At 43.3% G+C, this 13,779-nt stretch overlaps 1 protein-coding gene across 1 annotated transcript in view; it reads left to right on the forward strand.

Moving 5' to 3' along the window:
* The window catches only part of EFL1 (elongation factor like GTPase 1), a 212,992-nt gene that overhangs the window by 12,393 nt on the left and 186,820 nt on the right, over positions 1 to 13,779 (forward strand). Inside the window, exons 8-11 of the mRNA XM_066592683.1 lie at positions 66 to 189; positions 7,474 to 7,550; positions 7,631 to 7,767; positions 13,160 to 13,282. Of these exons, the coding sequence (XP_066448780.1) occupies positions 66 to 189; positions 7,474 to 7,550; positions 7,631 to 7,767; positions 13,160 to 13,282 (461 nt within the window). The remainder of the gene's footprint in view (positions 1 to 65; positions 190 to 7,473; positions 7,551 to 7,630; positions 7,768 to 13,159; positions 13,283 to 13,779) is intronic.

A 13,779-nucleotide genomic window follows, 5' to 3' on the forward strand; every position in this document is an offset into this window, starting at 1 on the left:
TTCCAAGTCTGTGTCAGCGTCATCAAAAAAATAAGATGTATTTTCCTTTTTCTATCTATACTTAGAGTTGATCACTTTGCCCAGCTGTATAGTCAGAAAGTTGGTATTAAGTCTGCCGTTCTGCTGAAGACTCTCTGGGGAGACTACTATCTCAATTCCAAGGCCAAGAAGATCATGAAGGGAGCTCAGGTAATACTCGGCACATCATCATTGTTAGAGTCAATGTATTGATCTGTTTCTTCAAATGGCTTCATTGTAATATTTAGGAAATGTATATAGGACCCCACTGAGTATTTAAAGGGCAGCTCCAACTGTTTACCTGTGGACTTTGGCTGAGAAGGGGTGGGGTGTGTTTACAGGCAACAGGACTGAGCGCTTTACATTGATTTCCATGTTAGGGGCTCAGGACTTATAGCCCTCTTCTAATACAAGATCCCTCCATATTTAGTAAGAAATAAGTGTTCAGGATCTTCATCCTTACGACTGGTGCTCAATGTATGACCTCTGAGGGACTGACCTCTGGAGGCCCTGTACTGAATAGAGCAATGATGCACATGCATGACCACTGCTGTGTTCACTTCTATGGGACTGGCAGAGGGTGAGTTCAGCCGTGAATGCAGAGGTGGTGATACATGCCAATCACTTGAAGTAATTGGGGTGTACCGCTCTCATGATCCCCGGGAGTTGCAGGTGTCGGGCTTCCAGCACTCATACATTCATCACCTCTTCTGTATTTTTGGTGGGATAGTGATAATTTTTAATAATATCTCAATCAGAGGTCACATGTGCTGTCACATTTAGTTTTTTTTCTATTACAGGAATGATACTTGTCAAAACTTGTGACTCAAACGTTTACGATCACATTCTGGTCTGTAGCCTTGATGATTTTGTAATCTGTACATGTCCACATGAACTTAAAAGGGTTCCCCCGCCCCTTAAAATAGTTTCACAATCACTTTGTTCTCTCTGGTTGCCGCTGATCAGGACACGTGACAGCTGCAGCCAATCACTGGTCACAGCAGTGACCTTCTATAGCCAGTGATTGGCTGAGGCAGTCACATGACCGGGTCAGCAACAACCAGGAAGGACCGAGTGCTTGTGAAGCAATTGTAAGTGGTGAGAAAACCCCTATAAGGCCTCATGTCCACGGGGAAAATCAGGCCCGCTACGGATTCGACATGGAGAATCTGCAGCGGGTCCCTCCTGCCCCATGGACATGGGCGCTGAAAATAGGAATTTAAAAGAATTTACCCATCTGGAGCGGGCGGGGAAGGTCTTCTCTTCCTCACGGCCGGATCTTCTTTTTCGGCCGGCGGATGAACTCGTCACGCCGGCGGCACGTCGCCGACAGGCCGCGCGCATGCGCCGGGCACATCCGCTGAGCCGAAGCAAGAAAGATCCGGCCGTGAGGAAGAGCAGAGCTTCGCGGCCCGCTCCGGATGGGTAAATTCTTTTAAATTCCTATTTTAGGTCTCCCGCGGATCCGGACGGCTTCCATAAGCTTCAATAGAAGCCCGCGGGAGCCGTCCTCGCAGGAGACCCACACGAAAATGGAGCATGGTCCAGATTTTTTCATGCTCCATTTTTAAAAAAATCCCTTTTATTGACCATACGGGGGTATTTATCTACCCGCGGGTGGTCAATGCATCCCTATGGGGTGCGGATCCGCGCGCGGGAGAAGAGTTAAAATCCGCTGCGGATTTTAATTCTTCTTTTGCCCGTGGACATGAGCCCTAAGGGTGCAGATCTTGTACTTTTATTATTAGGAGGTGTTGTACGTCTCGGGGTCAGACGTGTAACAAAAAAGTATGAATTTGTATGCACTTTTAAATGTTATTCTTTGGTGCAAAATGGTAAGAAAACGTCTGTGAGAATAAAGTGCTGGGTGTTCACAATCTAACAGATGTCTACCTTCAAATAACGTATGGCGCTATAATAGGATTGTTTTATATTTGTTTGTCAAGAAGTTAAAGTTGTCTGGAAGTTCCTGTCAACAAAAGGGTTATTCCTGTCACTTTGAACATTGCCTTTGGCCTTGTGAGCGGTCCGCTCTAATATCACGCTCTAATATCGCGCTCTCTCCCTGGTTATTGGGATTTTATTCTCTCTCTCATGGTATTCTTGTATCCGGGGTGTCGTCACGGCTCTCCCAGTGATGCTTACCACTGAAGTATAGTTAAGACATTTTTTTCCTGTGTCCTAATGAATGGTTTCTTCCAGTGCCAAATCAAAGCTAATAAAACTTGCGAGCTAAATATATGGTGATTGGTGACTCCGGCCTCTGTCACTGTACTGGGAAAAAAGGCCAAGCGAATGTTTTTCATAAAGATTCCTCATTTATGTAGCCTGCAGCCCGTTTCTAGATCTGTGTAGAGAACAGTAATACACACAAACGCCGCACACTGATACACTCTGGATGTATGTGGCGGGTTCTTCCTCTTAGTATAAGTAGTACTTATTGTCTAACTGTGTCTAGGTACGGTATGTTACACATGCATTGTGATCAACACTTTGACACTTAAAGTGTAATTGCACTTCAAATTTTTTCTCTAAAATGTACAGAATAAGCAATTACAAGCTATTCTGTACATTTTTTGTAGAAAACCCCACTTCAGCTAAGCAAGTGGGTGAAGACAGTGCTAAGAAATCTGTCATTAACTAGCTAACTGCATAGCAGAATAGGGAACTCCAATTCGCACTGTGACTGCACTTTCCACGTAACAGTTTAGTACGTTTGCTTTGTATTTTATTGATTATCAAACATGTTTGGTCCCATGCCCCCACGATCTGTCTTCCAGCGCTGCTTTCATTAATCTCCTGCTTCCACTCATCTTTCCTCCAGCGTTGTGTAAGGAGAAGCTGTTCTGTGCTGCAGATGGCTTCTCTGTTTCACAGTGCACACATTTGCCACCAAACCCAATGCACTGTGCCAGAGTCATAATGCATCAGATGTACAGTACTGTGTGTCACTGTCCGATGCACTGAGACCCTGACTGTGCATTGGGTCTTGTGGGGAACAGGTGTGGAGAATGGCAGAAGCAGTCTGCAGTACAGAACAGCTTCTCCTTACATAGCGCTGGGGAACAGAGCGGCAGAGTCGGGAGACTAATAAAAGCAGCGCTTGGGGCAGATCATGGGGTCGCAGGGTAAGTATATTGGAAAATCAATAAAATATAAAGCTGGCTTTATTAATGCACTGTTCTGCAGAACAGCTGTGCCTGCACTAGGGAGAACAGTGCAGGCACAGCTGGGGCTGCCTCTTCTATTATGCAGTTAAATAGCTGAAGACTGATTTCTCAGCCCTGTCTTCTCCTAGCTGCACAGCTGAGCTGGGATTTTCGGCGAAAAATGCGGGGCGGGGATTAGTGCCGTATTCAAATGACTCAACAAATATGTGATTCTAAAGGGATTACACTGTCCGAGTTAGGCTTACAGTCTACCCCAAGCTAAATGGAGCCAGTCTCACAAGTATTAAGGGGGTTTTCCCGTTAGACATTTATTCCCCGTTCACTTCTGTGGGTCAGATGGAGATGTTGGTGCTCAGCAATCACCCTCTGCCCCATTGAAGTGAATGGGGGGGTGGTCACACCAACACACCACTACTCGTTCACATGGGCATTTGAGTGCCAGTCTGGGGATCAGTAGGAGTCCAGTAGTCAGACCCCCAACATACCCTGTGGATAGGGAATACGTGGCTTTAGATGTAACGTGGGTTAAATATAACCAGTCGCCTCCGAATAGCACTATGAGGGAAGTTCTGGTGCTGTTCGAGGAGGTGATGAGGAGCCGGAGGATGTATTTTTATACTGTCCCCCCCTGTGAAGTCTACGGCACTTTGAAAAGAGTTAGATTTTCATGTCGCGTGCAGACTTCACAGAGGAACACCGCAGGAACGGGGCAGTATAAAAAAGACTATTCTGAGGTGACAGCATCCCTTTAACACAACGTACACAATTAGCCTGGTATATATCTTTTAAAGTGTTGCTTTAAGGATATCCCAATGCTTTTTTATCGAACTTGACATTTTTCCGAGGTTTTCTCCTCATAGACTTCAATGAGAAAAATGTGAATGCTAGCAGAATTGCGTAGTTCTTATTAGAGCCATTTACATTTTCTTAACAAGCCTCTTCCGTGAAAAGAACACAGGACGACTGTTATCTCCATAATCAAAAGAAGTGTTTGTTAGGCTCCCGTCTCCTTCTATATGTATTGTATGGTGGGGTCTGCCGCCTCTTAGATGGAGCGCTGCTCATTAGCTGCTAATCTCCCTCGGTGTAGGTTCCTGGATTTTCCGCTTGGTTTATTGCCCTACAGTACGGTGTACCTCGGTGTAACAACATGACAGCTGCATTAGTGCTAATGATTATAATAATGGGGAATTAGCTGCTGGACCGGCCAGTCAAATTACAGACGCTTAAGAAAACCTAATAAGATTCTGTTGAATAATAATTTCCTACTTAGATACGGGCTGACAGATGAGATGCTATTAGGAGTCCAGGTTCAGCCTCTTACCTCAGCAAATGTTGTTTTACTAAGAAAAACCGAAGGGGTGAAAAGTAAAGGAGGGGGTGCAGCGGCCGCAGAGCGGAGGGGCTAGCTGTACTTATTGGGTAAAGGCATTCTTTTTAAAATTGTGCTTTCATTTTTAGTATAAAATGTAAATCCTGTTAAAAGTATGTATTTTTTAACGAACAGCTGGGTTACGTAAAAAACAATGAGATAGAAGCCAATTTCTCCATTTAAGGGAAGAAATTCCTTCCTAACTCCAACCTGGTAATCTAAATAATCCGTGGATCAACAACCCATCTGAAGTGATAAGTGACTATAACATGTCATAGTGTATCGCTCAAGAAAGCTGTCCAGGCCACTCTTGTACTCTGTTACTGAATTTGCCATCACCACGTCCCCAGGCAGACAGTCCCACAGTCTCACTGCTCTTACAGTAAAGAACCCCCTTCTATGTTGGTGTGGAAACCTTCTTTCCTCTAGATGTAGAGGATGCCCCCTTGTTACAGTCACAGTCCTGGGAATAAACAGATCATGGGAGAGATCTCTGTATTGTCCCTTCAGCTATCTTTTTTCTAAACTAAATAACCCCAATTTTGATAACCTCTCTGGGTATTGTAGTCCGCCCATTCAATTTATTACTTTAGTTGCCCACCTTTGTACCCTTTCAAGCTCTGATATGGCCTTCTTGAGGACCGGTGCCCAAAACTATAGACAATATTCCATCTGTGGTTAGACCAGTGACTTGTAAAGTGGAAGAACAATGTTCTCACCATGTGCTCCAAGACCTCTTCTGATGCACCCCATGATCCTATTTGCCTTGGCAGCAGCTGCCTGACACTAATTGCTCCAGTTCAGTTTACAGTTAACCAAAATCCCCAAGTCCTTTTCCATGTCAGTGTTACCCAGTGACTTCCCATGTAGTATGTAATGGTGACATGTATTTCCTCTGCCCATGTGCAGAACCTTATATTCATCAGTGTTAAACCCCATTTGCCACTTTTCTGCCCTCAACTTATCCAGATCCATTTGCCGTCACATTCTGCCCTCTCTTGTGTTAATTTCTTTACATAGTTTTGTATCATCTGCAAATATTGATATTTTACTGTGCAATCCCTCTACCAAGTAATTGATAAACGTGGCCCGATATTGCGCTTACCAACGTGCACTGTCCCTGCAGATGCAAGGCGCTTCTGTGTTTAAAACTGCTTCGCATCACTTCGGGGAAGTAGCGATCCTCCACTGCGTCTTGTAGCCGGGGCGGAGGATTGTGAAGGCTTTCCCGTTGTTTTCAATGGGTAAACATCACATGACACTTGTGTGCACGTCGCACGCTGTGCAATGATTTGCCGACACCATTGAAAGGCAAATGCAATGGGCAATGCAATGGAAGGCTTTCCGAGGGAACGCCCAAAGATAGGATATTCTGCGATTTAAATTTCGATTTCCCCCCCCCCCCCCCCCCCGTGCCTTGATGCAGCGAAAAAATCAATTATGTGTATGACCCCATTCAAAAGAATGCGAGACTCTTGCGTGATTTTCCTGTCCGTGTCAAAATGGCCTTACAGCTGAAAAACTGATCCATTGCCCCATTGATTTCAGTGGGAATTCTTTTGTTTCCATTTGCTTCAGTTCTGTTTAGTTTCAATTTTTTGACAGAAAAATGACTGATCTGCGGTCCAATAAACATAAACTAGAGGGATTGGAATTCTTGTTTTTTTTTTACATTGTATGATAGGTGAATGATGGATAAGGAAGGTATTCCATATGATGGATCCGTTTACTATAGCTGCACATGTGCAGTTATATTAGAGATACATTTCAAACAAACAAAAAAACCCTGAATGTGTTAAAAACTGATGGAGTGAAAAGAAAAGCGAGTAAGGAGGGGGTGTCAGAGGCGCATGCAGCGGCTGGATAGTGGAGGAGCTAGCTATCGTTATTGGGTAAAATGTAATGCTTGTTAAAATGATGTATTTTATTAACGTATTGCTGGGTTTATATTGGTATTTTACATAGTAACAGAATATGTAAGGCCGAAAAAAGACACATGTCCATCCAGTTCAGCCTATTCCAACCCAATGTTGATCCAGAAGAAGGAAGGTAAAAAAAACCCAATGAGGTAGAAGCCAATTTTCTCCATTTAAGGGAATAAATTCCTTCCTGGCTCCAATCTGGCAATCTGATTAATCCCCGGATCAACTACCCTTCTGAAGTAACGGTTGTCTTCAGGCTCTATTCACATCTGTGTTTGGGCTCCATTGGGGCTTTCAAGTTCTCTCCTCCATTATTGGAACAGAGTAACTAAATTTAAATAGATTCCTTTTTCCAATTGAAATAAAAAAAACTGAAATATTTCTGTTCTATGTTTTATGCAGGGAAACATGGTTTTAGAAGAAAAAAAATCCCCCCAAACTTTTGGACAAGTCCTTTAAGGGTCTTTCTGCAAAGTTCCAAAGCTTACTGGTCCATTACTCCACTCTTCCCATGACAACACTTCCAGGCTTTCTTCAACTTTGTTGAGGGCATGTCATAGCCACATCCATGTCTATATTCTAAATGACTTATGAAAGCATTTGCCCCACTATATATATATATATATATATATAAAATATATGTATTTACATGAGAATTTGGAGCTTTCCAGTGGTCGCCGGACAAGGCTAGAACATAGGAAGTGCATCATGAGCATTTCAAAGAGGAGTGCAAATACAAGTGGTCATACCATATACTAATCTGAAGCAGTTACAGAATTGCGCATAGGAATATAGATTTGGGTGTTTGTTTCCTCGTGGTCCCCCCATCTGGTGCTGCCATTACATCAGTGTAAAGCTTCCCGGTCTGCTCATGTATCACTTTTTATGTACTATGTATCATGCTATTGCTTGCTGCCTCTATTTACCTATCAGCCCTCTCCGAGTGTTCAGTAATGCCTTATTAAAAGAAATCTGTCTCCTTGTTATACAGAGCAAGGCAAAGAAACCTCTCTTTGTACAACTCATCTTGGATAACATGTGGAGCCTTTACGACGCTGTTATGAAAAGGTCAGTGAGACCCCCGAGCTAGAAGTCTCTGTATATGTGCCTATGGGTTTATACACAATGGATTGTTTTTGTTTTCCTAGGGAAAAAGAGAAAATTGACAAAATCGTTTCCTCCTTGGGATTGACAATCAGTGCTCGAGAATCCCGGCACTCGGACCCAAAGGTTCACGTGAATGCGATCTGCAATCAATGGCTTCCCATATCACAGGCCGTGCTCAGTATCCTGCTTCTAGTTACTCTGTGGTCAGATCAGTGGGCACCAGTAGTTGTGATCATTGTCTTCTATACTACGTGGTTCAGTAATTGATAGAATACTCCTGTCCTTATGTATGTTCAGTATATGCGGTTTAGCAATACTGTCTTCTCCAGTACATCAAAGTAATGATTTGCAAGTTTTTTGAAGTTGATTTGCCATTTACGCCACAGCACCGTACACCATAATGAGAATGGGGTCCTCCTAAAATAGCAATCATCGGTTTCATATTGGTTGGTTCCTCCATCAATCTGAAGGCCTTTTTGCACGCATCAATTATTGCTCAAAATTCGTTCAAATGGCCGAAAGTGAGCAATAATTGTTAGTCGTACACTAGTCGTTCAATTGTCATGTAGCACTGGTTTTCAGCCCGCATAAAAACCAATGTTTGATGGTTCCAAAAACATTCTTAACAGTGCACTCATTGTGTTTGCTTTGCATACATAATGAGTACACAGTTTACTGTGACTGAAGGAGCATTCTGCTGTGTGTGTGTGTGTGTGTGTGTGTGTGTGTGTGTGTGTGTGTGTGTTTACTCTCAAAAACACACGCCCAGTTGAGTAAAGAACTCACGGAGGACATGCAGGTGATTAAAAGCCATTATCTGTACATGTAATTTTATTCAAAACCGTTGGCAGTTCGATCAGTCATACAGTTGTTTTAACAATAATCATTGCATGTAAAAGGGCCTTCACATTTATCGAACCACCTGCCGAGGATAGGAGTGTAAATGGTAAAGGGGTTGTCTGAGTTTTTTTTTTTCATTTTCCCGTCCTTACTGTCCACAGCATGTTTTAAATGTGCTCACAGCCTTGATGCGCCCATCCATTGCTTTAGCAGCGCATCACTTGACTTGGGATGTCACTGTTTTATCCTGGCTCAGTGAGATCCCATATGCAGATCACATGGGCTTGGAGTGAAGAGTCAGTGCTCTGTATATAGGATGTCACTGGTGACTTTTTCGGATGGAGTACCTTACACTCGATTGGCTACAGCAATCAGGTGTACATACAGGTAGGTATTAGTGTATCTTGACGCCACCGGAAGCTAGGGGTTTGACAGGAGGAATGCACCTCTCACACCCCCAGCTCCTGATAGGGTCAAGCATGGCAGGTCCTAGTAGCACAGTGTGCATAGATTTCTGAGTTCTGTGCAGGGTAACACTCAGGCTAAAATGTCTGCTTAGGCTTACATTATGAGCTGTAAATGTTGCCATGTTACCGGTGTAACATGTCAGCATTAACATCTACTAATGTAAGCCTAAACATACATGTTAACCTCACCCTAAGGTCCCCCGCTCACAGGTGCCGTGCTCTCCGGTAATGGTCCGCTGCCTTCACTGTCAGCTCGGTGTGGGCCTCTCCCGCACTCACTGCAGCCGTACTCAGCGGTTGTGCTCCGGCGGCGGGACTGTGAGATCCGTGGCGGCTGCTCCATCGCTGACAGCTGCGGCCCTCAGCTCATCTGGTCCGCCGCCAGGAAAGGCGCATCGGCTGGGGGTGGAAGGCGGCTGGTGTGTGCTCCTGCACTCTGCGGCCGAAGCATAACATTCTATTTTCCCCCCCCCGATCCTGTCGTCTCCCTGCAGCCGTCGGTATGTGAAACTGACATCGGGTGGGGGGGCCACTTGTGAAGCGCCGATGGCGGCACAGTACAAAGCGCTTTTTGCCTCTGTGCTACAACAGTCAGCCGGGTAGCGCCTTGTGCCTCGGTAGGCAGGCTGCCCGTTTGCACCACGGCCTGCAGGAAGTATTTTACCCCTAATTTTAGTGGCCAGGACCTGTTTGGCAGGCTGATGTGCAGCCAATCAGGTACAGGGGGCGTCTCACCTATTGGGATAAATAATGCAAGTTATTTTAATAGGTAAGACTTATTTTAATTTTTTGAAAATTTTTAGCTTTAAAAAAAAAAAAAAAATATATATATATATATATATATATATATATATATATATATATTTATATATATATATATATATATATATATATATATATATTTATATATATATATATATATATATATATATTTTTTTTTTTTTTTACTTTTTAAAATTTTTTTTTTATTTTTGTAATAAGTAAAAGAATTTGAACTTCATGTTTACTTTTTTCTTTTGAACGAATTTTTAGCGATAATCATTCCATGTAAATGGCCCATCACATCACAGTCAGGATTCCTATTTGGATAACACAGGATCTACCATTCACAATAGGTAATCTACACCCCATCCCTGCACAACGACTTCTGCACAGGTCACAGAGCATGTCTAGAGCAGTCAATGAGTCCACTCCTACCCATTGTGTAAATAGTCCATGAGGCAGCTGTAAAGCATCTCTCTAAATGCTGTTAAATATAGCTCAGTAATTTGGCAGCCCCCCCCAAATCATGTATAGACCGCAGAATACAATCAGAAAATACAAACAGATTAGAAAAATGGAAAATGTTTCTCTCACTAGTTTTAATTAATAAAAAATATTGGTGGTATTGTCCCTTTAATAGACAAACACATAGCAGCCCTACAATTTCATTGCGGGGAAGACCGTTCCGGAGACAGAGAGCGCCCCCTCCATCTGTAGGGCCATTTAAAAGCTGATGTTAGAATTGATAGCAGTATCTAAATGATTCAAAGACAGCTGACACCCACCGCATATGTTGCCGGACCTGCGCCATAGATCCTCGGATGCCAGAGGGAGTACATATACATCCTTTTTGCCTGAAGGGGTTAACGGGTAATTATTTAATCCTTTTATTATTTCATACCATTCCCTTCCTCAGTTTACCAACTTGGGCAACCAGTTTTATAAGGCGAGAACAAAATGCCTGCAGTGCAACCTCGGTGCTTCACCTGAGGGGGCTGACGATGTTTGCCTAGAACATGACAGACTGATACAATGTAACTTTTCGTGGAGCCCTAAGTGTCTTTATTTTTATGACCTCTTATTGCACCCTCATTTTATTAACCTCTCTAATTCTATATGTAAACTGTAAAATGGATTTCACAGGAGAACATATGCTTCAAATAGTAGGAAATAAAGCCTGTGCGCGGTGGATGTCATATATCAGAGCCCCCCACCGCCGCAGACTTAATAATTGCAGTGTTTTTCCAGGCCAGAGGGCATTAAACAGGTCTGCGCTGCAGCGGAGCTCTGTGTTATGTATGCATATATAACCTCTATGGTGCGGCCGGTGTGTGCCAGCTACAAGGGAGTACATCAATTCAACTGAAATAACTTGGCTGTGGCAGCGGCTAACAAAGGTTAGACACATTTTCTCTCTATATTTGGCAGGGTGGATTTTCCGCACTTATCTAGAAAATGAATGGTAGAAGTCTGTGTTAACAGCTGGTGTTATTAAAATATAAATTCACTGCCACTAAATCTTAGCACCACGCCAATCCACAGTCTGGATGGAACTGCAGATACCGCCAGACCGTTTCCGTAATTAAACTGTTACTTTCTTTAGTTTATTTCTTCCCCCTGTTAGCACTTTTTATCTATTACTCTTGTTAGTATTATGATTTTGGTTGGCAGTTTTCCAGCGTGTCGGAGTAATTAGGGATAGGTAAGTATATACCGCCCACGGACGCTAGGTAAACAGATGGTGGATCGTCGTGGGCACGCTGACGGTGCTGCAGAAAAGGTGTTAGAAAGGTGACTCAGGTGATGGGAGCCTTTTTTAATCCTGCTTTGAGACCTACAATAGAATGGCAAAAAGATTCTTCAATTGGCTGTGCTCTAATGCTTGCTCTACTCTTATTACAGACACACGCCATTTCTTTTTCACAGGAAAATACTGGTGTCTCACTTTTTTGTTTTGCAATATGTCATTCTTTTGGCAATATTCATGTTTTGTTTTTTTTAAATTTTAGCACTTTACTGTAACGTGTGTGTGTATGTGTATGTATGTATATATATATGTGTGTGTGTGTGTGTGTGTGTATATATATGTTTCCTGTCACAGGGTTCACAATGACCTAACAGATGGATAACTATTAGGCCGCTTTCACATGGGCGACAAGATCATGTGATTTTTCTCGTGATGTGACAGTGCTACAAATCGCATGTATGTGACGCCCATGCTTTCCAATGGGTTTCTTCACATTAGCAATGTTTTGTAGGCTGCTACGTTGCGAGAAAAATATCTCAGCGTGCTGAATATTGCCGCGATTTGCGATGTTTTGTAGCCCATGTTTCCTTTGTATTTTTACAGTAGGAAGTCCTACTGTTTGTGCCTAAAATAACCCCTAAAAAAATCAAACTACTAACAACCACTTGTCAGTTAGTATGTGAGTGCTTCTCATGCCAGGGGCTGGTAACATCATTGCTCCGCCCCCTGGTGATGTAATCGAATGTTCTACAACATTTATAACACAGAGCCTGACCAACAGAAGAACAGCACAGTTAGGGCTCTTGAAAAGGGGAGGACAAAAATAATAAAATGAGAATACAACTAAGCTGTTGTTATCTCAGACACAACTTGACATTCCTCACAGAAGATACTGACCTACCTCCACCACAGAGATCCGGTGAGCTAAAGGACCTGCGGTGACGTCACTTCTGTGGGAGGAGCCAAGCTGTGTTTGTCTTTTGTGAGGATTAAGATGGATGTAGTAGAGCTGTGTGTCATGTGTGCGGATCATAATGGATGTACCATGTAGCAGCTGTGTGTGTGAGAATCAGGATGTAGCAGGGCTGTGTGTGTCATGTGATGTGTGGGGTCAGGATGGATGGAGGAGAGCTGTATGTGTGGGGATCATAATGGATGTACCATGCATCACAGCTGTGTGGCACATTGCGCCACAAGAAACACTAGTTCTATAATTTCCTAATGATTACTAGTACATTATCTAACGGGCGCTGTCCGCTCCGCTGCACTTTTCCTCTGCAGCTCTCCGGCACACTTGTTTGTAGTGTTCAGCCGCCTCTTCCTGGTCAGGGGGTTCAAAAATTCCACCTCCAGGATGCTTATCTTGGTGTCCTGTGCTGCTGCTTTTGGTCTGAGATGTTCTAAGCAGCCCAGGAATCTGCCTAAGAAACGTTCTCTTTAGGCTAGCGCAGGATCTGGGAGAGGCGTTTCATGGGCTGCGTATGACAACAACCTTCTGGTAGTCAGATTCCAAAAGAGGATGGATGGTTCTCCTGAATTATATTTATGCCTTTTGCTTCATACACAACTATTGTAGCAATATTTTTGATACCATCTGAGTTATTAGTTTATGCTATGTTAAAAAAAAAAAATATATATATATATATATATATATATATTTGCTGAAATAGAAAATGGATGCTCCCCTGTCGTCTTTGGCAGGTCTCGTTAATCAGACATGACTTTTTGTTAATTTCCTTAAGCATATCTCTAAGGCATGGTGTGCAAGAAGCTTCCCAGTCCCCTGGATATATCCGTGGAGAGGGTGGAGAAGTTACTGTGTGGGAGCTCAAGACTGTTTGACTCGCTGCCTTCCCAAACTCAGCAGCTCAAGGAAGGTGAGTTGTTGGATTTGTATCGCTTACTCTTAAACCTGTCGTTTTAGTAACAACATTCTCCTCTGCCTCAATCTTCTTTCTTGTGTCCATGATTTGGCATTTTGTTACTGCCTTTGCAATAAAAAAAAAAAACATTTTTAGGGGATGGAACTGCCCCACAAATAAAATTAACCCCTTAACTACTGTATGTCATGGAGGTTCGGGGTGTATATGAAGGGGTATCGGGAGATGATCCTGCTCCATACAATGCGGGTGCCGGCTGTTTCTTTTAGCTAACATCCACCTGCAACAGCTGCAAACACTCCTGCTGTTAACTCTTTAAATGCTACTGGCAATTCTGATGGCGGAATTTAAATGCCACAGCGATGTTGCGGGGTGCTGTTCAGTTGCCATGGCAGCTGGTGGCCTTCTCAAAGCCCCATGGGCTGCTGTTGCTGTTTGCCTGTGGTGTGGCTTGATGGATTGACTGACTGTCAGATCGCAGTAGAATGTGATAC

The sequence above is a fragment of the Eleutherodactylus coqui genome, chromosome 2 (genome assembly GCF_035609145.1).
Source record: "Eleutherodactylus coqui strain aEleCoq1 chromosome 2, aEleCoq1.hap1, whole genome shotgun sequence".
NCBI classification, from domain to species: Eukaryota; Metazoa; Chordata; class Amphibia; order Anura; family Eleutherodactylidae; genus Eleutherodactylus; species Eleutherodactylus coqui.